We start from the raw sequence: 25,785 nt of genomic DNA, 5'->3' as shown, positions 1-25,785 counted from the left end.
CTGTAAAAATTATTTACGATACGACGCTATAGGTAATTGAATGAGGCGATTCATCGTCGAAACAAAGAACGCGGCCCGAGCTGTACGCGTACGCGTTATTACTTATGTGAAAAGCGAGGCGATGCACACGTGCATATACTAAATGAAGATGGAGCAAGGCCGGGGGCTTTTTAAAAAATGTACGCCTTATTGCTGGGCGCGCACACGCGACTATATACGCTGCGAGCTGCAGACGCGAGCAGCTCTCGACTGGTGATTAATTTTCGTGGGGCCCTTATTAGAATGACAGATGAGCGCGACACGCTGGCGCAAGCACACACACACGGGCATAACTGCTTTTTATATCACCGAGGCTTGAATATAAGAAAAGGTATAACGAAGTGAAATTCTGGAGATCATAAACTATCCTAGGTTAAGAGGATATGCACTAATAAAAAATTCTTGTAATTTTAGTAAACGCTTGAATTACAGATTGATAATAGTAATAAAAAAAACTAAAAACGTGGGGTACCCAAAAATTCAAGTACTCGACTCAAGCTCGAAAAAAAACTCGAATCGGTCGACTGAAGCCAGTCGAGATTTTTTGGGTATTCGCCCACCTCCTATAATATCCAGTTATAGGCGTGGGCGCGCAAAAAATTTGCCAAGAATATATACTCGTGCGCGCCGTATTTTTTACTTATTCTCCTCTTTTTTTCGTATTTGCCGTAGGCGAAACAGGTGCGAAAAATAAAGCACACTTGCACGAAACTTTTTAAACGTGCATGCTAGATGGTGGCGGAGCAGTTTTATATGTGCGCGCGCTCTCTGCAGGTAGCAAGCTGCAAGCACAGAGCATGCGAGACCCTGCTATGCGCTACACAAGGTATAAAAATCGATAATTCGCAACACGCCAACTGCCGTGTGGCACTGCTGCCGCTGCAACACGGCGTAGTCAGCGAGACTCACGAGGGATCCATTGTACGGTATTCTGCGAGGCTGCGCATGTAGCTACCGTCGACACAGACGTATCTACGACTTGTTGATGGTACGCGCGCCGAGAGACTAGTGAGAGAGCAGCGCAAAAGGCGAGAAATATTTCACGAGCTCGAAGCTTTTTCAAGTAGCGATTTTTCCTCTCTCTCTCTCTCTCATTCGCTCTAGCTCGCTCGTTTGCTGCGCGCCTGCTTGTATGAAGTACAGGCGAAGCTTGATGAATAATTCGTACGCCGTGTCCGCGTGCGCGCGTTGCACCTTATCGCGTGCGGGCACACTCTCTCTCTCTCGCATACATACACACACACGCGCATAGGACGCCATCCTGGATGAAAAGCTTTGTTGCTTTTTATTTTATACTCGCTTGCTTGACGTACGCTTGCAAAAATTACCCGAGACTTGTCCAGCTTTCGAGGCTTACGTGCGTGTCGGAAGGGAGGGTCCGGGCGGACTGCTCGCGTCGTATTTATACAGCGACTGCTGGAGAGAGATGCTCTTGCGACTATTAATTCTGAATGTTTATACATGGTTCGCCATTTATAAGAACCTTGCGAAGGACTTACTATATTTTTCTTCAATAATGCATCGTTTAATGCTACATTGAAAGATATTCAAATTTAATTAAAATTCGCATAGCCGTCATATCTATTTTAAGTCTGTCATTTTGTTTATAATCTTTGAATAATGGAAATTAAAATAATTTGTTACGGTAAATACTGTTCCAAGATAATTACGAATTATATAGATGAACTAAATGTCGACCTTTCAAAATTGTAGTATATTACGCTAAACTAATTTTTCTGTGCATCAAATATTGCTAAACTTTATTTCCTGGTAAATACAGGTATTAAACCCCAAGACATATTGCAAAAAATATTTAATACAATAGGCAACATTTATCTTATGATATTAATTATAACAATAGTAAATAAAGTAATTGCGCGCTAATATTTTTTGCAAAAATAAAGTTTTCTGTAGAGATAAATTTTCAAAAAATGCCCATCTTTCATTCTAATAATTATAGAATAAGATATTCAAAACTTTTCGCCTTAATTTACAATATTTTTGTAGTAAAACTTACCTTCCAGCTATACCATTTGGTTGAATCTCTTGTAAAAATATTCCTAATTCATCTCTTTCTTTATTCCTCAAACCAACAACACTGAATCCTAAACTCATACCTTCTGATTTGAAAAGCTAAAATTAATGAGAAAATGAGAAACATAAATTAATATTCAATGTGAAAATCTATTTAATTCAAAATATTGGTGTAAAATCTGAATTACCTGAACAGTGACAATTTGACGTCCTTTAGCTGCTGTTTCTATAACTTTCTGGAACTCTTTTGCATATGTTGGAGTCATGATAGGTGGCATTCCTATCACTTCAGACGTTAAGTTAGGACTTGTTACCTACAAATGTATTTGTATTAAAGTATGAAAAATATCAAACAATTTATATAATATATTATGGTTAAAAGCAAACTAAAGTAATGGAACATTATTGAATTTTATTGGTACGAAAAAATTAACTACCGGAGCATTTGTCTCTTCGCTACTGCTGTGCAGTAAAGGAGCAACTGGAACTCTTTGATCTTCAACTTCACTCGAATCTTGATACAAATTTTGATACATTGCTTGTCCGACTGGTTGAACAGGAGTAGTAGGAACTGAAAGCTCTAGCTGCCCTCCTAGATTAATATCAAAGTCACCCGGTAAAATAGATGGATGCTGTCCAAGCTGAGAATTTAATTCTTCCAAAGAATCTTGAATTGTAACAATGCTTCGAAACACAGGATCTTCCAAAAGCGATATGAGCGATTGGAGATCCTGACTTGTATGTAACTGCAATTTTGGATCATCGCAGTCCTCCACTCTTTTTGAAACATGCTCTAGCAAATGAAGAGCGGTCGATATATCTGTAAAACATTATTTCATTATTAGCACACCAAATTGTTAAAAATTTTTATGTATTAGTTAACTATTATAAAAATGTTGTTTCAACTCAATCAAGATTTAACAAGAAATGAATTATGTGAATTTTTTTGTGAATTATAAATACTTAATAAATTAACCACAATTTCATATAAAAGTTGCAAGTAAAATACATACCAGTATTCAAAGTCATTTTAGCTGCTGTTTTCTTGAAAGTCCTTACATAAAAAGCCCTCTTAGGTATTTAGTCCCTACGAGCAATCCTGCAAAATGAATGCAAAAATATTAAACAACTCGTACATGAAAATTGGCAATAATGTTAATAAAACACATGCATGACAAAAGGCAAAAAAAAACTTGTCTGTGGACGTTAGTTTTTTTTGCTCGACATGAAAATGAAAATGTGTCGTGGGTCACCGCGTCTATGGACCGAATCGCACACACATGTTTACAAACGAGTCTTGCGAGAGGAGGAGTAGGAGTTAGTAGATAGATGGGCAAACGAGGCCAGTGAGTGAGTAAAATCAATAGCACAAGAAATAATAAGAATATGCTCCCTCTCATTCTGCGTCTAGATCGCGGGGAAAATTGCGAGAAAATCCATCAAGTGGAAAATCCTGCGTTACTCGATCAACACGTATAACACTCACGAACGAGGAAGTGGATTTCTCTAATTAGCAGCGACACGGGTGTGTGTAGGTAGGCTGCTCGCGTTTAGGCAACAAAAACGTCACTCGCTATGGCAGAAATGTGTAAGCAAAACAAACGAGACAAAAACACTGGTGATGAAGTATTTACACGTACACAGACACTCGTTGTTGACGAGACTTTTTCATGCGGTCGGGCGATGATGCAGCTGCAATCATCGGACGTTACACAGTCGAGTTGACAGGTAGCGAAGCGACGGGCAGCAGTCACAGCAACTAGGAAATGAACAGCACTCGAGCCGCCGAAGCGTAGGTGTGTGCGCGCGTATGCCTGTGTAAGTATCCCTGGGCTAAAAACGCCTGGCTGCCATTCGCAGGTGCACGGCGTAACACAACATCGGCTCAGCCGAACTTTAGCGCTGTAGGTAAGTGTGTGTATGATGTGCTGCTGCTGCGAGATGGTGCGTGCGAATTCGTGACGTCGCAGCGCCGAGGGCGTCCCAGTCGCGCGCGGAAAATGCACTTATCCAGTAGTTCGGAGTAGCTGCGAAACAGGTCGACGCTCCTCGCGCGCGAGCCAACGCGAGAGCGACAAAGACGGAGATATGCGCGGACTGCGAGCACCGGAGAGAAAACATGTGATATAGCATGCCACAGCTCAGCTCCGTAGATATATACGATGCTACGTAAGTATGTATGGTATACCTACTATGCGTAGTAGGCGTTTTTGCGGATTGAATAGACGAGCCACCAGCAGATGGCGGGAGCTCGCGGCGCACGGACGGCGCTCGATCTTATGTGGATTGTAATATCGCGTGATTTTCGTCACTGCTATCAGCAGCTACTCGTGCGTTATAGGCGTAGAACATCGATTTGGATTCTCTTTCATTGCGTTAAGCAATGATTCATCGAGAATAATGATGAAATCATAGATGGTAATTTAGATTACGCTTCATAATGGATTTCACCTTGATGATGTTCACATTTTTGGAATTTCAATTGGCAGATTAAATGAAATTAATCGGTAGTCAATTTGTTCGGGTGACAGATTTAGTTTTGATCTTTTTTTTGAAAATTATATTTGGCAAATAAATAGCTTCATCGACGCGCTCATCTCATGCACGTTGCTATTGAGTTTGCTAATTTCGTTTCTCTTTGAAATTTGAATTTATACTGAAAATAACGTCCGATTCTGTATAAAAAATTAATCGTTAAAAAAATAATCAGACCTTACTCATGGAAAATGATGGGTTTAATAACAATGAAAAATTGTTTAAATGAAACAAAAAAAATAAAGAACATTATAATGTTCACCTTAATAATATTAATAAAGCTTTTCATTCAAATGACAATTCTATGGTAGTCACTGATCTATTTACGCCAACAATTTTCTTCGTTACGGTGGTAAATCCATTTTACTTTAACAAAGTAAAGTAACTTAACGAGTATTAAATATCGATTAATAATGTAAATGAAAAGAAATTATGATTAGTTCGTGAGTGATCCATTCAGAGGTCGGAAGTTCAAAAAATTTTATTTGAGAAGTTGCAGCAAGTTTTAAAGATTTTGAATTAGTTATATTGAAGTTTTTATTACTTCAAAGAGACGTTTTTAATTATGATGGGGCGGGGATTTTCTTTACAATATAAAGGTTTATTATAAAGAAGTTCCTTTGTAAATATGTGGCTATATAAAAATGAATAGAATGTGATGCTCGAGAGGTACTCGTCTCAATGGGGTGTAAGATCGAAATCGACAAGATGAACGTAAGCTCATTACGTCCTTTTTTTCAAATACTTATTACACTTATGCAGCTTTGAACATTCGTCATAACGTTATGAAAATTTATCGTTTCCGTCTTTTGTGTGTGTGATAGCTCGTTGTCTGCACCCGATGCAACTATTGCGAAATATTTCTGTTCTTTCATGGTTATTCTCACAATGGTCATTTCTCTGCTGCATTAAGAATCGCGTATTGACCAAAGTGCGCATGGAAACGTCGCAGATTTATAACGATAAAACATAAGTAATTACTCGAGAGATGCGGACGATGATTAATCTTGATGGCAACAAATCCCAAGACGGAAGACAGCGAGAGAGGGAAATGGGATGTAGAAGTTTTGGATTCATACAGGAGTAATTATATCGCGACACAACAACTTTGATTAATTGAATTTTTGATTGATGCGCGATGGACTTGAAAGTTTTTGAACGTAAAACTTGGTAAATATTATCAGTAGAAGCGAACGAAATTCAGTTATTTTTAATTGTATTACCAAACGACTCGAACGAGAGTTTAGTTGTGCTCTCGAGATAAAGAGCAGACTAAATTATTCGAGCCCGAATTACTCGGAAAAGTTGGGCAATTATCTAGGGAGTAGTCGAAATGCATGCCAAATCCAGACGCATTTTCGATAACATAAACACGGCCAAGGCTGGGCGAAGCTCGGAGATGGTAAGTTTCTTATCCGTTGCTCTGGATCTGGAACGCGGAAGTGCAAGCTGGAGTTCCGTGCGCCTATATATATATATACCTATCCCTTGCACGACTCGTGCTAAAAGTGCGCAAAATCTATCGATATTCATTCCCACGGGCGACCGAATGCGATGCAGAGCTGCTATATACATAGATGTCGCATGGATCAGTTGGAAATTCAGTATATCGGCCCTATCTGTAACGGGAAAATCCACGACTGAATTGCCATGACATCGAGGCGTACGGGCGAATTGATACACTGCGAGCGTCGCGCGTCGTTCGCATGGGAATCTCTAATCCGTGATTCCGCAGGTGACGCGAGGCGCTGTATATACGAGCGCACACCATACAGCAACGAGCAGCAATGACTCCAATAAATGCAGCCGCAGAATAGGCAAAGTAATCGCGTATAAATAAGCATACGTACACACGCGTATATACACAGTACGCGGAGAGTTGCTCTCTCTAGTGTGTTTTCCCGGATATACATGCTCGCGGAAACGGCTCGAGTACAATGAAGCCCAACTTCCGCTCGGCAAGGACAGTTTTGTGCGGCACATGAGCGCGATTTTGTACTTGCTACTTTTTATATATACGCACATGTACCCCACCTGATTGTTCGTGTACACTGAAAAATGTACCTATGTATGTGCGCGCGTGTGTGTGTGTGTGTGTGTAGGCTCGAGGGAGCGAGAGCGAGAGAGAGAGGAGGTAACCCCCCGCGACCTGTACTTATGGTTAGTAACGCTTACACCGTGCAAGCTCGGACCTGTTATTTCTCGCGATTTTGGCTCGGATCAGTACGATTATACACGCTGGTCGCGTGACTACACCACCGAGATCGCGCTTAACTATTATTTATCTATTTTCTTTTTTTTTTTTTTTATAATTCGGTGTGAACGATTGAAAATTATTAATTGTGCGGTCGATCAATTTTACCCAACAGCGAGAGGAATCGGCAAAAAGTTCGACGACACTGAATCGGAAATCGAAGAAACTCAATGATAAGAAGTGGAGAACCGATTGAATCGTTTGGGCGTACGTTTCATTGACATAAGTGTGAATAAAATAATTGCATCGCTGCATGCCACCGGCTTGCGACAAGGGGTTTTGCAGGTAAGAGCGTTTGTCTTTTTAAATTGTTTATTCTTTTTATGTTCAAATTGATTGAAAATTAGGGTACGTTAGTGAAGGTTCGACCCTTTGTTTTAACGTAGATAACTCATTTGAGCTGCTTAAGCTGTTTTAAGCTCGATCGATTGAGCTTTGATTTAGTACAAAGTCGTAGATATATATAAAGAAAAAGAACGTATCAGCGTGAAAGCGCAATGCCAAAGCTTCAATTATTTTACCGGCTTAATTAAAGCTGCGAGTAAATTGTCACTATTGTTCTAATGTTTGCCAGTTATTCAATTGTAAGCATCATAACCGCATGTATAAACCTATAATCAGTTATTACCTACACCTGCTACGGATGGTCAATGGTATTATTCTTCACCTAAAACTTCAGGGTGCCGTTTTGTAAAATGGTAATAAAAATTGTTGTGTAAAAAATTAAAAAATTGGACAATTAGTCATATTTTTTTAACAGTAAATTCTGATAATTTTCAATACCTATAATTTTGCCACTTTGAACTGTAACACTCGATTTTTAATTTGATATTAGCATAATTCTGTTGAAACGTATGAAGTCTTTGCTCATCATTTCAAATCCTTGTGCATAAATTATTCAAGCTTTGTAAAAATTATACCATTGTATACAAATTATGAAAAAAATCGCCCAATTGTTCACAGTAAATTCATTCGCTTCAGATAATAATCAGCACTTGCAAATCGACCATCTTTCATTGTGATCAGACCCTCGGCGAGCATTAAAAGAACAATTGACTTATTTGCCAAATCCGTCCTTCGAAGTAAAATTGCGCGTCGGGGGGTTATTCACCGATAGCTCGAGTTGCACATCATAGCAAGCGATTCGCAATAAGCGCGATAGAAAATGAGACAGTGAAAGAGCGCAAGAACAAAGGTAAAAGGCCGATAAAACGCATGCACACATGCACCAGACGCTTATAGGTATAGCTCATTAACCATGCATGCAGACATAACGCGGCGAGTATACGCGGGTCCCTTTGTCCACGCCTGTGCTTACGTGTTTTTTTATTTTGCCCGCGCGCTCGAATGCCTCATGCGCTGCAGTCGGCTTTCGCAACTCTCGGAGTCGTTCGCGATCATCGCGCGCTCTTACGTGCTCGTGTATGGCCTCGCTCCTACGCGACGGGATGAAACTTGAAAGATTCGTATCGAAGGGACGCGCGGAACATATCTGCACATCCACACGAATCCCGAACGATCCCGCAGGAAGGGCAGCGCAGCTCGCGTAAGCGCACGTAGTACGAACTACGATCGCGCAAGTGCAGACTCGACGAGTGCACCGAGAGAGAGAGAGAAAAGCTCGCGCGCTAGTATGGCGCGGCGAGATTCCTGCCGCTCGCTCACCCTGAACCGTGACTCCATCCATCTCTTTCTTTGTCGCACCGCTGCAACGCGAACGAGAGGCGACTCTGGCTGGACATTGGACACTCGCAGTCCTGAGGTCCGCGTCAACGCTACTACTACACGCACACCCGCCGCGCGCCCGAGCCAGCCGAGCGTAGTTCCAACTTCCCAGTCGCTATGCGCGATTCGCATTATGTACGACGCACGTACACGCGTTATGTATATATAGGAGCAATACGCACGGGGATCCTATTATCTCAAGCTGTTATCGCAGCCGCGTGCGGAATACTTGGTCGCGCGCGCGCACATACACACACATATATATAAAATACGCATATAACAGGCGTATTATAATGAGTTATATGTATGCACCTGTGTGGAGAGCCGCGCGCGCGACAGTTCCACGTCTGCCGACGAGTGGCGCAACCGTGGCCCCGACCCTTTACTTTGGCCCGAGCGCGTGCCGACGCGATATGATTTACTTTTATATTATACGCCTGTTCGCCTGACTTTTACCTACCCGCCAGCCCGTCGTATATACACTGGTAATTTTGTGTACGCGATATTTCTTCGGAAATTACCGTGTCAACCTTCGCGGTCGCTTTTTCTTGCGTCTTTAATTACCGACTTTAATTGCGCTACGTGCTTGCATTTTTGTCATTTTTTACATCGTATTAGATTATTTTTATTAACAACAAGAAAAATGTTGACATTTCATATCTTTTTGAAACAAAGTATATCTCTTTGACACTTTGGGGTGAATATAGAAACTTACTTTTAGTTTTGATATTTCCACGCTATTTCATTTTAATGAGAGTTTTCTGTAGCCTTTCCTTTGATTGAAATTTTTAAGAGATACAACTCAACGAATAAAAACTTGAAAAACTGTAAAAATAAATTTTACTTTACTTCTACCGCTTTTATTATCGATTAAGCATTTTTTGTACACTAAAAATTGTTTGAAAACGTTTCTCGTGATTTTAAATTTTTTCTTAAAGTCGATTTCTTAGAAATTGTAAATTAAATACAAGCATTCAGCAATTTCAATCATTAAAACTGACACATGCACTGAAAAAAAATTGGGTGTGTTTAATTCCCACTCAAGTCGTATAAAGCCCCTATGTAGTACGGGGAGAATTAATCACTGTATTGGTGTTAATGCTCAATTTTAGGTAAGATTCGCACCCAAACATCTAAAACAAGTTCTGTTCTTATTTTGAGCGCGAAATCCTCCCAGTTGGGATGAAAACGATACCGACATCTCGGGCGATAGCGCGCTACCACACCGCGTTACATTTCGTGACCGCAAGCGAGAGTATAATAGCCTTAAATTTCTTTTAGTGTATTACTTAAGTAAACGTTTTTTTATACAACACATTTTGTGGTAGAGTTTTTTTCCATCGAATTTCTATGGATACGTAAAATATAAGCTTAATTAATTGATGCAAAAATTTTCATCTTGAATAATCAAATAAAATACTAAAGAATTTTTCAAAACCGGACTCTAATGCAATTTACCAATAAATCTTAAATTTTACAACCCGTCAATAATTAATATTAATAATAAGTACATTAAAATTATAACGTTTATCTTTATGTGAGCTTATAAGTATAGAAAATTTAAATCATTGTATTTTTTCGTCATTTTAATTTGTTAAGAATGATTTTAAAGCATTTTTAATCGAATATAATTTCAAATTCAATGACGTAATATTCATAATACTATAATCATTTGAAGTACTTGCATTGAAATCGAAGCACACTTTTTAATTTAAAGATTCAGGTACAACGCTCTAAAATCGGTGTTATAAATATATATTTCCAACACAATTCATCCGATTCGTAAAGAAATTGATACTTTATTATAACAGCTTTACGATTTCTCTTGAAGTTTTCGAGAATTTTGTTTACATGCCAACTAGCGGTAACTTTTAAACTAAAGCTTACCCGAAGAAAGAATGAAAGTGCGAAGAATTTTTAACGCGCTTGCCTTATTGTTCTCAATACACTATAATTTTGTATTTTTCAAGCATTTTTTTAACATGAGTATCTAAATCAACAATATTCTAATATAAAATATATTTTCGTTAATTTCAATATTGGTTCTTTATTTTTCTTATAAAAATCGTGTTCATTTAGAGTAACTTTTGTTATTTTGAAATAATTCCAATTTAAAAGGTTAAGATATTTTTCAATTGAATTTTTCGGTACAAACGTCAATCAAATTTATTTGAAATTTACGAATAATTTTTCGAGTGATAATGACCTAGTACCTCGTTACATTGAACATTGACTCAGTACTTTGCGCGCACATTGATGAAAATCCAATACCCAAACATTTTACGAGCAAAAGAGAAATTCCGGAATGTCGCTGTAAAATAGCACTACACCTCATTATTCAGCAGCGGAAGTATAACACCATTTTTTTTGCTTCATACGCGTGTGCATAGCACTATATTAATCCAGCAGCATCGGATGGGGGCATCGAATGTCTGTGTGTCACGGCGAGTTTTTCAAAGTCCCTTCAATTCGCACTTCGTGTCGCGACACACATGCACAGTCAACTTTGAAATCAGCTCGGTGAACGTTCACAAGCGCGTAGTTGCTGTCCGATTGTTTTTAAAATTGTTTATAACGCTTGATCACTATTTTTCTGATATAAGATTTCATGCACAAGAGTGTGTGACAAGTTCGATCAAAGAAAATATTGAATTTTGAAACATCTGATCTCAAAATGATACGACGAATTTCGTATTCGATTTTCAGGATCTCTAAGTCATGGTAAGCTCATAATAATAATATTAATCACCTACTTCTCATATTTGCATTTGAAAAATAAGAGTGACATTTAAAAAGAGTACAGCAATTTTTAAATATTTACAAAATTTCTTAAAATTACATGAAAATATTTTTGAATAAAATAAAAAAGGTTAATTTTTACATGAATAAATGTTATGAAGGGCTTGATTTCAATTATTTCTAATATTTGATAGAGCTGTGATATTTAAAATTCTAAATGAAAAGTTTAATTTTTATTTATCTTTTAGTACGCTAAACGAGCTAAGGTTTAATAAGTCACAAAACGTAGCATATTTTGACGATTCTATTGAGATGAGTTAGAAAAAACCCGATTTCCACACTTATTCAAATTCATTCAACTGTTATTTTTACAAAATGAATCAAAGTTCATTTGATGCACGCATAAGCTATGTTGGAATAAATACAAACGCGCGCACAATTGTCAGAGGCCTCACAAAAGCAGTTCGACGTTTAGATAGAAATCAAAGTGTGTCATTCGTCTGAAAAAGTTCATTTAATGAATAGCAGACTTCATTGTTCAATTATTGCACGGAGTATAAACTTGAATTACATTATCATGCATTTCAGTCCCACTGCGAGTGACATGACTACTTGATGATACCCGTTATCAGAATTCAAAATGAGAAGGATCCATAATATGTTCAGCATGGTCCAAGCTATTACTGTTCTCACGGTTTTGAAAATGCTCGCCAATGGTTAGTTTCGATCCATCGACGTTTGCCGGACACTCGCACGAGAGCAGGTTCGATAAAATTTCATACTTTTGATGCTTACAGCACAGACGACGTGCAACGGGGGCGCGGGTCGAGTGGTTTACGAAAGGCTACCGGACCAACAACTGCAAGGGTTCGACGACGAAGTGGTAAGTTCGCGCGCTACATCGATGAACCCCTATTTTTTCAGAGCATGTACGATTCCAAGCATTTTACTTTTCTGCGCTTTACAGGTGAGAGATTCGGCACCACCCTTTCGGGTGTTGGAGAAGTGCCAAGAGCTTTGTTTGCGCGACAGAACGGCGACGAACAATTTGGTGCGAGCTTGCGCGAGTTTCGACTTTCAGCCCGGCAGCAGGATAGCGTCGTTCAGCGGCGCGGCCGAGTACGAGGAGAGCACGTGTTACTTGAGCTCCGAGCAAGCCCAACCCGAGGGCATCGGCAATTTGATGATGGTACCCAACAGCGTTCACTTCACCGAGATATGCCTGACTTGTGAGCTGCTTCTTTTCAACTTCTTTTTTTCTCTTTATTAGCGCATAAAATCGTTATTGTCGAGGGGAAACAAAAATATTTGCCGTATAGTTCATCAAATCAGATTGAATTTAAAGACACCTTTGTTCTGCTCTTATGAAATACTTGTATCAGCAATATGACCATTCAAATCATCCACGCGATTTTTTTTCTCGTTTCCGCTGAGCCACACGTATTTCTCATCGTAACTGCTGTTATTTCGAATTGCGCGTGCAATTTGAAAAAGCCATTGTTTGATAATCCACTGACTCGTGCGTTCGGTCAATTAATCCAGTCCTGAAAATAATATTTCTCTCGGCTTTGTATACGCGCGAGCATCGTCACAATGTATTGATAATAATCATTCAAATTTTGCGGCGATGAAGTAATCCGCGGGCAATTATCCTGTTTTGTGGAGATTTTTATGGGTCAATCCGCATCCGGTGAATTTCAACCAAATTAACGAATTCATATTTTTCACTAACAAAACACACAAACTCGGGCGCAGGAGAGTACACGGACTATCGACAAAGGCCAAACGAAGGGCAGTCGTAATGTAATGTACGAACGTGCTCATGAAAGGCGCGAGTGCACACGCTGGGTCACGCGTCGATGCCTCGTAACTCATTACGTACGCGCGCGAGCCTATTGCCGATACTCGAATTTTCCGCAGGCGTCACTACGCATAACGAAGCAGCTGCCCCGATATTTTTAGAATAGAAATGGATTTTTTCGAAATTTTTACGCGTTTTTGACTTCGATGAATTATTTTATTTTTTCTAGCGAGTCGAATAGAGAGGGAATGTCCTAACAGACGTTACGCTTTCGAGAGACATTCGCGAAAAAAATTGAAATTGCCAGCGACCGACATCAAGGAAGTCACAGCAGCTAATAGAACCGAATGCGAAGATCGGTAAAATTTATGAAACTACATATAGCTTAATTCAGTATGATATTCTCCAACACGTATTTCTGTTTTTAGATGTCTCAACGAGTATAGTTTCGTTTGTCGTTCAGCTACTTACGATGTTTCTCAGCGAAGCTGCCAATTGAGTCGTTTTACAAGAAGAACTCACCCTGATCTACTCGAGGACAGCGCGAATTCGGAATATTTAGAAAACACGTGTTTGAACGGTAATACAAATAGCTCGCTGGCAATTAAAGAGCATCAAAATATGAACGAAAGTATTTTTCTGTTTCACCTCAAGCCGAGCATCGCTGCGACGGCTTGGCAGTATTTATAAAAGAAGAGAACAAACGTCTGCGCGGTCCGTTTGAAGTGGACATTTATACGAATTTGACCCTCGACGAGTGTCAAGCGCTTTGCTTGAGGGCAGAAAAGTACTTCTGTCGGAGCGTCGAGTACGACGAGCAAACCCGCCAGTGCGTCATATCTGAGGAGGACTCGGTCTCGCAAAGAGATGATATTGGCATCAGCAGCAGTCCCAGTTATCACTTTTACGATCTAGTTTGCTTGGACAACCGTGAGTTAATTTTCATTTTTTTTCATTATGCTTTTCGCTTCATTTTACTATTGACACATTTTTTCTACTTTTCATTTCCACCAATCACAAATTCAATTTCTTGATAAAAGTTCTTTATCATTTTGAAACTTATCAAACTTTTGCACGCTTTATTTCGAAATTATTATTACATTTGCGCCCACGCACTTTAGCCGACTTAACAGCTGTAGACAATCTAAACTTAATATGCTGTTTGAAAAAGCCTTATGCACTTTTTGACGTTATTTTTCACCAACAACTTGCCGTTATTGCAAAAAATAAACTGAGATAACGCCAGGTGGAAAGTAATACGATGTCCTGGCACACTAGCAACTACTTTTCCTACCACTTGATGTAATGAATTTAAAACACAACGGAATGCGTGACCCAACGTCGACTCAATTGTTTCTTATCAGGTATCTTCTTTTGTTATTATTGCACGCTCTTTTCGTTTCATTGGAGTTACACTTTTTTGCATCAATCTTTCTTCTCTTCATATCACAATGCAAGCTTAGCGGCACTGAAGCATATAACCACAAAACCGTAATAAGCCGGCTCGAAGCACAAGCATCTAACGCATCGAATGTAAATACTATATATACAATGAAAAACATGTAAAAAGTGTAAATAACGAGCCTGGCGTAACAAAACTCGCTTACGAAACCCAGATCCGTCTATAGCACGAGGCTCCGAGTATCCGGACAATAGTGTCTCGTCGCATTTGTTTTCCGACGGTCGCCGTCCCGACACGGCCTTTCAACGTTTTCGAAACTCGCGACTAAGTGGCGAGTTCCATTCGGAGATTACCGGCAGGAGTTTGAGCGAGTGCCTAGACGAGTGTCTGAGACAGACGAGTTTCCAGTGTAGATCGGCTGTCTACTCGGAGCACTACAGAACCTGCAGGTTGAGTCGTTTCAATCAGAAGGACGGCCACAGAATTATCTATGATGCTGACTACGATTATTATGAAAACTTGATGCGTAAGTTTTGGACATTTTTGAAATGCCCAAAAAAATTTAATAAAAACGTAGAGTTTAGCATTATTATAAATAAGTTGCATTGGTATATTTAAACATCTCAGATCAATACTTAGACGGTGATGGAGGTTCGGGATCGAGACCTGATCCGCTGGGTCAAGATACGAAACACGGTCGACCGTTTTTGGGACGACCAGGTAATGCATACTCATAGATCGCGCTCGAGTTTTATCGACTCGAAAAAGAGCTAACCGAGTATTTTTCTTCCTTCAGGCTATCCAGACGATCCAGGATATCCAACAGGAAACAGTAAAGGGGGTGATCGCTATCCCGACCGATATCCAATTCCAGGCAACCGGTACCCTTACCCCAATTACTATCCCAACGACGATCGTCATCCTTCGAGACCATACTATCCACCAGCGGGTCCCGATCGCTACCCAGACGATCGATACTCAGGAGGGGACAGGTATCCACCACCTCCGAATCGACATCCAATGGATCGTTACCCACCAGTCCACGATCGTTATCCTGATCGCTATCCCGATCGTTACCCCATGGATCGCTACCCCATGGATCGCTACCCGAACACCGACGAGCGTTACCCGATGAGGGGACGGTATCCGATGAGGCCTCAATCACCACCACCACCTCAAGTTAGACCTGGAATGGGAAGTCGTTTTCCGGCGGTCATTCACAAATATCCATCCCTTCCATCTCAACGATTCCCTGTTGGATCAACTGGATTTCCTCCAGCGGACGACAGATATCCACAACCACCTGTTGGATCACCCTTGGATAGATATCCTTTGCCGGAGGACTCGGCAGATCGATATCCAACTGGAATAGAGGGAAACAGAATACCAGACAGATATCCTGATAAAGATGTCAACTATCCGTATGGTGATTCCAGGTACGAGCATGAATCCCCCCACATAGCATGAAAGCTTCTTGAAAGCATTTCGGAAGTTTCCAAGAAAGTTTTGGAATCTACCAGGAAGCGTTCATGGAAGCTTTCAAGAAGCTGAAAATGTCCGTGACCAAATGGTCTCAGAAAACTTTCTTGAAAGTTTCCTGAGAGATATCATGGAAATTTCCAGAGAGCTTTCTTGAAAGTTTCCTGAACTAATTCTCGTAAGTTTTTTGGTAAGGTTTTTTCGCAGAAAATGTCCGCACTCAAATTATCACAGAAAGCTTTCATGAAAGATTCCTAAGAGATTTCATGAAAATTTTCAGAGACCTTTCTTGAAAGTCATTTAAAAGGGTTTTAAATAGTATATTTTGCACCTAGGGAGTAAAAAACTGGAAAGTCTCAGATCACGTGTAATTTATTATCCGAGGCGAAGCGGAGGTTGATAATCACGAATGAGATAATTAATTTATCCTAAAGTTCACAAATTAACATATCCTCGAATAACTGAGTATTCGTCAAAAGAACTTTAGAAAATTATACGAATATATAACAGTTTACAAATTAGCAATCAAGAAGGAGAGGAGTACTTGTATAAAAATTTCCTGTTATCTACTAGTGAGTTCGATAAATTTATGTATATATGCCACCTGTTGGCGATTTATGAAGCTAAAAACTTGCTCGGAAGTATCTAGGAAGCTTTTTGAAAGTTTCACTGAAACTTTCGAAATAACCTTTCAGAAAACTTTCATAAAAATTTCTAGGAAATTTTCCTGAAAGCTTCAATGAAACGCTCACTTATGAATCCATCCTCGCAACCTTTCAGAAAACTTTCAAGTTTTCATGGAAGTTTTCATGGAATATTTCTGGAAAGTTTCCTGAAAGTTTCTCGAAAGTTTCCGTGAAGCTTCCTTCAAGCTTTTATTGATGCTTTTAGAATAGTTTCATGGAAGCATCCCTGGAAAGATTAGGGAAGCTTCCTGAAATTTTAAATGAAACTTTCAAAAAATAATTTGAGAAACATTTTTTGTAACCTCTCAGAAAACTTTGCAAAAGAATCCATGAAAACTTTCTAAAAAGCATCCTGAAATTTCCTCACAAGTTTCCGTAAAGCTTTCTTCAAGCTTTTATTGATGCTTCTATAATGGTTTGATGGAAGCATCCCGGGAAGGATTAGGGAAACTTCCCAAACGTTTTGATGAAACCTTCAAAAAATATTCTATGAAATCTTTCTTGCAACCTTTCGGGAAACTTCCGAAAAGATTTAATGAAAGCTTTTCCTGTATGCTGCTGGGAAGCTAAAAAAAACTTTCTGGAAACTTTCTGGAATCTTTCATGGAAAACTTTCTTAAAAGATTTCACGGGAAGCTTTCATGTTATGTGAGCCATTAATATAAGGTCAATGTGGGTATTTTCGCTCAGCTAAGCCCCTATTTTCGCTCAACTTTGAATTCAATTTTTACATGAAATCAAAACTTAATACCATTATTTAAATAATAAATTTATGTTAAACATGCTCAGCTCAATACGATCAATTTAAAAAAAAAATTTTGTGTTAAATTAGATTTTTAATATTAAATTATTGAGCGAATATAGAGACATGAGCGAAAATACCCACGTTGACCTTATTTAATTTTAAACACACTAAACTATTTTTGGGCGCTTAGGTATCCAGGAGGGTATACGGGTAAAGAATACGGGGAACGTCCGATTCATCCAATTCTAAGTGGCAGCAGTCCCTACGGACCACGACCACCGGTCGGCGGAAATGCCTTAGGGACGAATGCTTACGACGATGGATCCATCGTCGGAGGGGGTTACATAGGCGAAGGAGGCGTTTATCAAACTCGTCCTTTCGGAAATACAGGAGGGCCCATAATAGGCCGACCGCCCCTGGTCTCGCGGTGCGATGAACAAGAAAATTTCCGACAAGTCGGCCAGGGCACTCGCGTGCGCAAACCGTTCGTTAGGCGCTACACGACCGCGTCGTCCTTGCAACAGTGCGAGCGCGAATGCGCCGACGCCCGAGATTTCGTCTGCAGGTCGTTCAACTTCAGGCCCTACGCGGCGCTATTCGGTGCCGAGAGAGACAATTGTGAATTGAGTGACAGAGATTCTAGAGACATGGATATGGGTAATCCAATTTACTACGATACGAGCTCGGATTATGACTTTTACGAAAGGAATAATGGAAGACAAGGAGGTGACGAGTGTCTCGATGGTAAGGGAAATGCACTCGATTAAATTAAATGAATGAATCTTACAGTTGAAAAATTACATTTATTTGCAGTAAGTCAAGTCTGCAACGAAGATGGTATGGAATTTACACTAAGAACACCCGAAGGCTTCATCGGCAGAATATATACGTACGGGTACTACGATCGATGCTTCTTCAGAGGAAATGGTGGCACCGTTAATGTCTTGAGAATAAGTGGAGCCCAAGGTTATCCAGAGTGTGGAACTCAAAGAGTAAGTTTTATTCACCGTAAAACATTGTTTACCGAAGATTTTTGAATACAATATTTGATCTTGGCTTTAGTACGGCGATACAATGACCAACATCGTAGTGGTACAATTTTCCGACTACGTGCAAACTGGCAGGGATAAAAGATTCAATTTGACTTGCTTGTTCAGAGGTCCAGATGAAGCTGTTGTAACCTCGGGATACATTGGCGCTGGGTATCCATTAAATGAATTTGATTTTAACTTTAAATGTTTAATTAATAAAGAATTATCTTACATAGTCGCTCATTTTTTAGCAGATCCGGCTCTCCGATACCGATAGAATATCTTCCAGCAGAAAACACCCTGAGCTCACGTATAAGATTGCTGATTCTTTATCAAGGACGACCCACAACTACCATTGCCGTTGGAGATCCATTGACATTTAGATTGGAAGCTCAAGATGGGTAAGTGAATTTGATAAAGCATTAGAAAAATAAAATAAAATGAATAAAATTGCTTACGATTTTGATTTTTATTCTTACAGTTATAGCTACCCAGCAGACATCTTCGCCACGAATGTTGTTGCTCGCGATCCTTATTCTGGCCGTAGCGTTCAATTAATCGACCGATACGGGTAAGTCGCCTTTACAATTATGATCCTGGAGTGACGTGATTCTATGCATTCATCTAATTCAATTGACAACAGGTGCCCGGTTGATAATTACGTATTCCCTGGCTTGGACCGACTGAGAGAAGGTGATAGCCTCGAGGCACGTTTCAACGCCTTCAAGATTCCTGAATCGAATTTCTTGGTATTCGAGGCGACGGTTCGTACCTGCAGAGATGGCTGTCAACCGGCTTTCTGCTCGTCGGCCGCAGGTAGAAGCGAACCGTCTTACGGACGAAAGAAGCGATCCATAGAAGGTGAAGATAGTGGCGGCAACTCAACTGACTTTAGTAGCACAACCGAACTTTACGAGGGCGAAGGCAGCGGTAATGGAACTGATACCGAGGACAAAAAAGACGACGAAGAGCAGGAATTCGTTCAAGAAATGATAGAAGTAATTTTTGTGCTAATGATTATTATTTCACCAGCATTTGTCGATTCAACGCCATTCATTGAAATATTATTTACAGGTCCTGGATTCAAGATTCGATATAGAAAATTCAATCAATGACGTAGCCGAGGTCGATACTGTTGCTGAAAAACACATTTCACCTGTCGTCAACACTGTTTGCATTACTCCTAATGAATATTACGGACTTATAGTTGCTGTAGTAGTTCTTGTCTCCCTATTGATATCGATAGTGTTGCTGACGATAATAATTTACAGGTACTCCAATGTTCATGCCTCTTACTCATTGAAAAATTGTTAATAGTGGGTATAAATTTTACGCTAAACATTTTTTAGGAAATACGTGCACTGTGTGATAGTAAAGAATAAAAAAGTTGATAGATTATCGAATCATAGTAGGAATTCCGAAGACCTATACAGCACGCGGAGCAATAATTTTTCATTCCTACGAACGGGTCTCCGTCCGAGTCCCAGCGGCTCGTCGTAAGTCTTGCATGATTTTTCATAAAGCCTTGCTCGGATACCGATCACCTTATAAATAATCAGCGATTTTGATTTTCACTTTTAAAAACAATTAGCCCGCTGAGATCGCTGGGCCAGATGATGGGCCAGCGCACCTTGTCGACTACCACTTTGGCCGGAGCATCGGGCAGCCGTCGATCGATCGTTGACCCGAGCGAACCGATCTATACCGATCCGTCGCTTTTCGAGGTACCGGTGAAAAAAACCACCCGAGGCCGTAATGGTAACACTAGTGCTAAAGAAGACTCACGGAGCGAAAATCCAAACACGATGTGATTTTTTTAAGTTTCTTAGATAACTTAATGAATGTGTAATTTTTCTCAACATGAATAGAGTGCATGTTATCTTCCTGATTTCATCTGAGAGTATCGATCGAATGTTTATTGCTTTCGATCAAATGCAATATTTTAAACGAGATGCAATATGACATTTTGGATATGCAATAATTTTTTGTAAATTTTAGTATAGTTACATAATCAAATACTTACCATTATAATAATTATTATTTTGAAGAATATGTTTACTTAAGAACACAGACAAAATATTTATTGAATAATATTCGTTTCTAAGCCTGTATTACTCATTAAACTGTTTTTCAATCCTACTTTTAATTATTAGAGTAATAAAGACAAGCATGGTAATCCATGTTTTGCTATAACTATGCATTTGTAAATTGTAAACAATTATAGATATCTTTTTTGTATTTGTTAGCCTTTTCGGGCATTATGTCATGTATTTTATAACGTATTATATTACATTTAATAATAATGTTTAATAAATAATTCATAAATATCGTGGCACAAATAAACTCAATAAATAAATAACAGTACGACAATTAAGGCAACGCCCTTACAGAAGAAATTTCGAAAATATACACTAATCAGCCTCTATCGCGCTTTCATACTCTTCCCTTAATTTTTGCAATTTGTACGAGGCACAGATCATTCGCATTTTCGCCTCCTCTTTTTTGTATTCCGCTTCCTCGAGTCTCAATTTAGCCTCCTCCTTTAGTATAGCCGCGGTATCGAGCTTCAACTGTGCCTCCGACATCGTGTACTCGTGCATCTCGTTATTGCTCTTTTTCGTCTTGTAAGCCTTTTGAATTTTCGGCTGCTTCTGCGGGATTTTGGATTTCGGCGAGACGAATTTTCTCTTGTGCGCGTATTTCATCCGAAAAGACTCGAGCTCTTCGTCGGCCGTTTCGTCCAGCATTTGTTTCTCATCTTCGATTTTTAACAAGTCTAGAAAGAGAATGCGACAATATTGAATTTGACGAAACTACAAACGATTGTTTGCAATTGAGGTTATTAATTATGTCTTAAAGTGTACTTTATGAAAATGTATGCCTTATTTGAAGTGTATCATTTTGTATTAAATTAATAAAATTTTGTATAGAAAAATAAAAGAAATGCATTACCATTTTTCGTATCATCCGTCTCCAACCCATCTTGCGACTCTATCAGGAGCTTCATTGGGACCGGGACGGAAGAATCACTCGGTTGACTCAGTGCAACACCGTTGAGGGATGAATTTGTACCGCCAACAGCAGACGGTTGCGACGTTGTACAATCGGTCGCCGTCGCCTGTGACGATGTGCTTTTTTCCGCGGCTCTGCGAACGATCATTAAAAAAAACGAACGTTAGAACTGTATTGCATGTAATAGAAAAAAAACCACCGAATCGCACGATTCATAACTTTGCACTAACTTTTTACTCTCTTCTTCGCGATATTTTTTCTGATGAGTTTTCATATTCTCCCAGCAGCGACGCAATTGTATGCAGGATCTCGTATTTTCTGCACCGACTTGCGAATTGTATTCATCGGTCAGTTGCGCCCACAGGGACTTGCGCTTGACGGTGGCCGATGTGCCCGACGTGGACGGAGCTGCATCGGAATTATCATTTCTCTCTTCTTCGCTGTTGTTGATCAGATATTTGTAGATGAGATTCACTAAGAGCTCGCGTTCGGCGAAGCTGTAGGTTTTTCGTGTACCTTTTACCGGTGTAACGGTCGCTGACATTTTTCGTGACTGTTAATAGTGTATCGAGTTGGCGGCGTTTCGCTGCACTTTTAGGTGTTAACGTTAAGTGTCTTTCAATTTTTTTGCAATACAGTTGACCCTTCAAGAGATCATTCTTATACACACTTGAATAGAGTAGAAAGTAGCTCTTGTGTATTGAATAAGGTTAAACAATGGATGGAACGTCGCTTTCAAATTTTCATGAGACGCTTTTCATAAGTGAGTATTTTTAATATTAAAATTATTCATAACCAAATTATAATTATTTTAAAAATTCTTGCAATTATTTATTAAATTGTAATTGTAATGTTCATAATCATGGTTATTCATTTTTGTCTTCTAAACAATTTTTTGAAGAGGTTTGCAATTATTTTCTTATCAGGTAATGTCACTTTCAATATTGCGTACTCATTTGAAAATTAATGCGAGTTAATGATATGATTGATTTATTTATAACAATAATTATTTACATTTGAGAAAAATTGCGCTAGCATAACTGTAATAAAACATTTATAGCACTGTAAAAAATCATATAATAATATTGATGGATATTCTTAGAAGAATACTCATAAACTGTTTATCTTAATATACTTTTCATTTTCACAATCTTTTTATAAGAATATCTTTAACACAAACTTCTTTCCATTTTTACATCAAGCTTAATTCAAAAAGTTAAGTTTTTTGACCAAAGTAAAAAATTATAAAAACTTAAAAATACATTTCATGTCACCAATCAGGTTGAGGTACTCTGTATGTAAAATTATCACTTCTCACTATTGTCACTCCAGCTCCATAATAAGGCATTATATAATGTGAACCATCAGCGGGTCCAACAATTTGAGTTGCTATTAATATTACATCACAAAACTGTCCTAAAAAAAGAAATCCTAAAGTACTTAATTTGAGTAAGCCTATTGCTGGATATCCCAAGTAAAATCTATCGATGCCAAACATTCCTAAAAATATTGATAGCAATAGTGATGTTTCAAACGAATAGCCATTACTGCAAAATTAAAATTGATTTATGAATTGACGATATATAAAATAATACATTTTAGAAGAGAAGATACTACTTACGTCCATTTACAAGGTATGTCTTTTTTGAAGGTATCATTTAGAGTTTCACTGCATTTCAGACCCTCGGCAGCTTGGCATAATACTGATAAAATATTTTTGATTAATGAATAAAATTGAAATATGGATAAGAATATAGAAGTTTATATTTGAAATATTTTGTTTGAAATTATGTTTACAGTTACAGGTTATGTTTAAGTAATGTACATTATATTTAAAATAGCTAGTCTTACCTTTGGCTTTGTTCGCTTTGGTACATCCTTTAGGTTGTTGCGTTTTAGGATCTATGAAGTCGTAATGTGGATGTGGACAAATATATTGTCCCATCCGCAAGTTATTGCAGTCAATTTCATAGCTGTATACTGCACCAATGCTTAATGGAATGCATAGCAGTAGTAAGAAAAACAAACAAGATTCAATTAGTTGTTTCATTTTAACATGTCACATTGCTCTCTTGAACAAATTTATTTTATGCTTGTGAATGTTGTTTTAACATTTGATAAGCACACTATCTTGATTGTTTACACTTATCCTTAAAGATACTTTAAATGAATTATTGAACTCTAAACGGCATTTTCAAATGCAATAAACTTAGATTTTCCTCTTCGTTTTCATTGTGTTTGTTGGCACGATGTTGATATGAAATGAAAGTGTAAAGTTCGATCAGATGAGTCGTGCTACACTGCCAAAAGGCTCATTATATCCTTGTCAAGTCGATAAGGTTGGTTGTTTTTCATGCGGGTAAATTTAGATTTAGCAGCTGTAGATGGCGCAAATATCTAAGAAAACTTGGAGCTTCTGCCTAGCAAAAAATTCATGATTTCATTATTTAAATTTGAAATATCTGTTTCTTAACAATTTTCTGATTATTTGACTACTCTGATTGTGATTTGATGAATTAATTAAAAGCTTAATTATTGAAATAATCAAGTTTTTGAAACAAATCGGCAAAACAGAAACTCGTGCGACGTATAGTTCTCGCAAAAAATGAAACAAAAAAAGTAATTTAGAGTTAGTCCGTTTGTGCGTTAGACTCGAGGCCCTGTTACGCAGAGAAAAAAAGCCTTGATCTTATTCATCTTATGTGCATTACTCACGCCTCGCGAGGCAGTTTGCGACTGTACACAGAGAAGCAAGAGCGCCTCCGTACGCGACTCGCTCTCCTCCCCCATTTTGCGTTTGTCGAGGCCTCTAATAGCAGTGCGGGCAATTAAACACGCTGATGCATATAACTACCCGTTATTACCTTTGGCAACTTCTGTGCATACGTGTACGGGGGCGCGGGGCTTTCAAAAGGCCGTCATCTTGGCCTGGGGAAACGTTGCGGTCTTCGTTGCTGCAGAGAAGCTTTACGGAGCTGCTGCTGCGCACACTTGCTTTGTTTTAAATGCTGAGAGTACAAGTGAGAGCCCGAACGGTCTTTTTTCTTTATCTAGAAAACCTGGAATAGCTTACTCGTGCCTTTTGAAAATACCTTGGCCACTTGAATGCTATTTTTTCTGTCAAATTCTTCAATGTGCGTAAGGCATACACCTTTCTTCTGAAATACAAAAATTTGTTGAAAAAAACTGCATTATTGAATTTTACCCATATGTTTTTGGTCTTTTATGATGCTTTAAATTTTTCTATATCATATGTACAGATTTATCTGAGAAAAAGTTTATCTAATGTTGAGTTCCTCTAAAAGTATGCTTTTCATCTAAAATTGTAGTCAACGATTTGGATATCCTTATTTTTATCTATTCATAACTTATCAAAACTGCTTTTCAAAAAAAAAAATAATAATAATAATAAATAAAGTAAAATGAAATACATACTTAAATTGGTAACGTGGGAAACAATAGTACATGAATGTTAAATGACATTTTAAACTCCATTTTTCGATGTTGATGTATAGTACTTGATGTGAAAAATATTCAAAAGCTTCAGATCAAGGATCTGAATTCTTCGGTAAAAATATACGAATGTACACCAAAAGAAATTTTCAGTCGATTGAAGGCTCATTTTTTTTCTCAGTGTGGTGTTACATTTTACAATAATGAAAATAGAGCTGGCTTTAATGCATTTGTCACGTGTGCAAATACATGAGAAGTTTCGGTCGAACTATGGAGTAGCTGGTAGGACGTGTGCGAACACACGTACACATTCGCGTACAGTTGGAAGAGAGACAGAACGAGAAAGAGAGGGAGAAAAGCTTACACGTAGAGTTACGCGGACTATATATCTGTATAAAATGTATCTAATATGCCTCGGCCTTTGTCGGCTTCATCAGCGTGTGTGCGCTAAAATGTCGGTCCTCTCTTTGGCTTCCTTGGCACATACAAGCTCGAGCGTCAACAATCGAGCGGGAGCTTTCGCAACGCAGCAGCAGCGGTAGCAGTAGTGGCGGCGGTGGCAGCAGCATTACTATATAGCTACTGGTGTGTACGCCTGCTGCGTGTACATATAGATATAGATATATATTAAAAGCTCATCCACAACAGGAAAAGCAGCACGCGACGGAGCGCGTCTATTTATCCACCTAGCGGTATGATATTACAGCCCGGGGGCATCATCGCGCCCTCACCCTCCTCTCGCACGAATACAGAGAGAGAGAGAGATATCGCAGAGATATAGATAGGCAACAACTTTCATCCCCCCGTTGTGTTGGCGCGAGCTTTCGCGTGGCGCGGATGAGAGAGAGAT

General features: G+C 38.9%; 4 protein-coding genes across 8 annotated transcripts in view; 1 reads left to right on the top strand and 3 right to left on the bottom strand.

The window, feature by feature from the left end:
- The window catches only part of LOC106655972 (multiple PDZ domain protein), an 89,941-nt gene extending 85,783 nt beyond the window's left edge, over positions 1 to 4,158 (bottom strand). For 2 of the 5 annotated variants that reach the window (XM_023463444.1, XM_023463448.1), the window contains exons 1-5: positions 3,714 to 4,158; positions 3,087 to 3,172; positions 2,511 to 2,893; positions 2,262 to 2,387; positions 2,057 to 2,172 (exon numbers count right to left, since the gene is read on the bottom strand). In XM_023463444.1, coding sequence (XP_023319212.1) covers positions 2,057 to 2,172; positions 2,262 to 2,387; positions 2,511 to 2,893; positions 3,087 to 3,102 — 641 coding nt within the window. In that variant the 5' untranslated portion in view covers positions 3,103 to 3,172; positions 3,714 to 4,158. The other 3 variants (XM_023463447.1, XM_023463445.1, XM_023463446.1) reach the window with 3 other exon arrangements.
- A 7,799-nt stretch (positions 4,159 to 11,957) lies between these two features.
- On the top strand, positions 11,958 to 20,281 carry LOC106655973. Its single transcript, XM_023463430.1, has 18 exons — positions 11,958 to 12,042; positions 12,124 to 12,209; positions 12,294 to 12,555; positions 13,357 to 13,486; positions 13,556 to 13,707; positions 13,782 to 14,057; positions 14,744 to 15,055; positions 15,157 to 15,249; positions 15,326 to 15,965; positions 17,630 to 18,183; positions 18,253 to 18,431; positions 18,502 to 18,641; positions 18,722 to 18,871; positions 18,952 to 19,041; positions 19,114 to 19,468; positions 19,545 to 19,741; positions 19,820 to 19,966; positions 20,062 to 20,281. The coding sequence occupies exons 1-18, from the start codon at positions 11,967 to 11,969 to the stop codon at positions 20,279 to 20,281; spliced, it is 4,059 nt and encodes a 1,352-aa protein (XP_023319198.1). The 5' UTR covers positions 11,958 to 11,966.
- Positions 20,282 to 20,364: 83 nt separating this feature from the next.
- Positions 20,365 to 22,026, bottom strand: LOC106655974. The gene is made up of 3 exons (XM_014376583.2): positions 21,713 to 22,026; positions 21,423 to 21,616; positions 20,365 to 21,246 (listed from the first exon to the last, which is right to left on the bottom strand). Exons 1-3 carry the CDS (start codon positions 22,024 to 22,026, stop codon positions 20,882 to 20,884), a joined length of 873 nt encoding a protein of 290 aa, XP_014232069.1. The 3' UTR covers positions 20,365 to 20,881.
- A 489-nt stretch (positions 22,027 to 22,515) lies between these two features.
- Positions 22,516 to 23,770, bottom strand: LOC106656144 (TM2 domain-containing protein CG10795). Its single transcript, XM_014376834.2, has 3 exons — positions 23,334 to 23,770; positions 23,104 to 23,185; positions 22,516 to 23,029 (listed from the first exon to the last, which is right to left on the bottom strand). Exons 1-3 carry the CDS (start codon positions 23,530 to 23,532, stop codon positions 22,753 to 22,755), a joined length of 558 nt encoding a protein of 185 aa, XP_014232320.1. The 5' UTR covers positions 23,533 to 23,770; the 3' UTR covers positions 22,516 to 22,752.
- Positions 23,771 to 25,785: the final 2,015 nt, after the last annotated feature.

This window comes from Trichogramma pretiosum, unplaced genomic scaffold (genome assembly GCF_000599845.2).
Source record: "Trichogramma pretiosum strain Unisexual culture from Peru unplaced genomic scaffold, Tpre_2.0 scaffold72, whole genome shotgun sequence".
Classification (NCBI taxonomy): domain Eukaryota; kingdom Metazoa; phylum Arthropoda; class Insecta; order Hymenoptera; family Trichogrammatidae; genus Trichogramma; species Trichogramma pretiosum.
The sequence above is the reverse complement of the archived record's forward strand: the minus strand, read 5'-3'. Positions and strand labels throughout refer to the sequence as shown.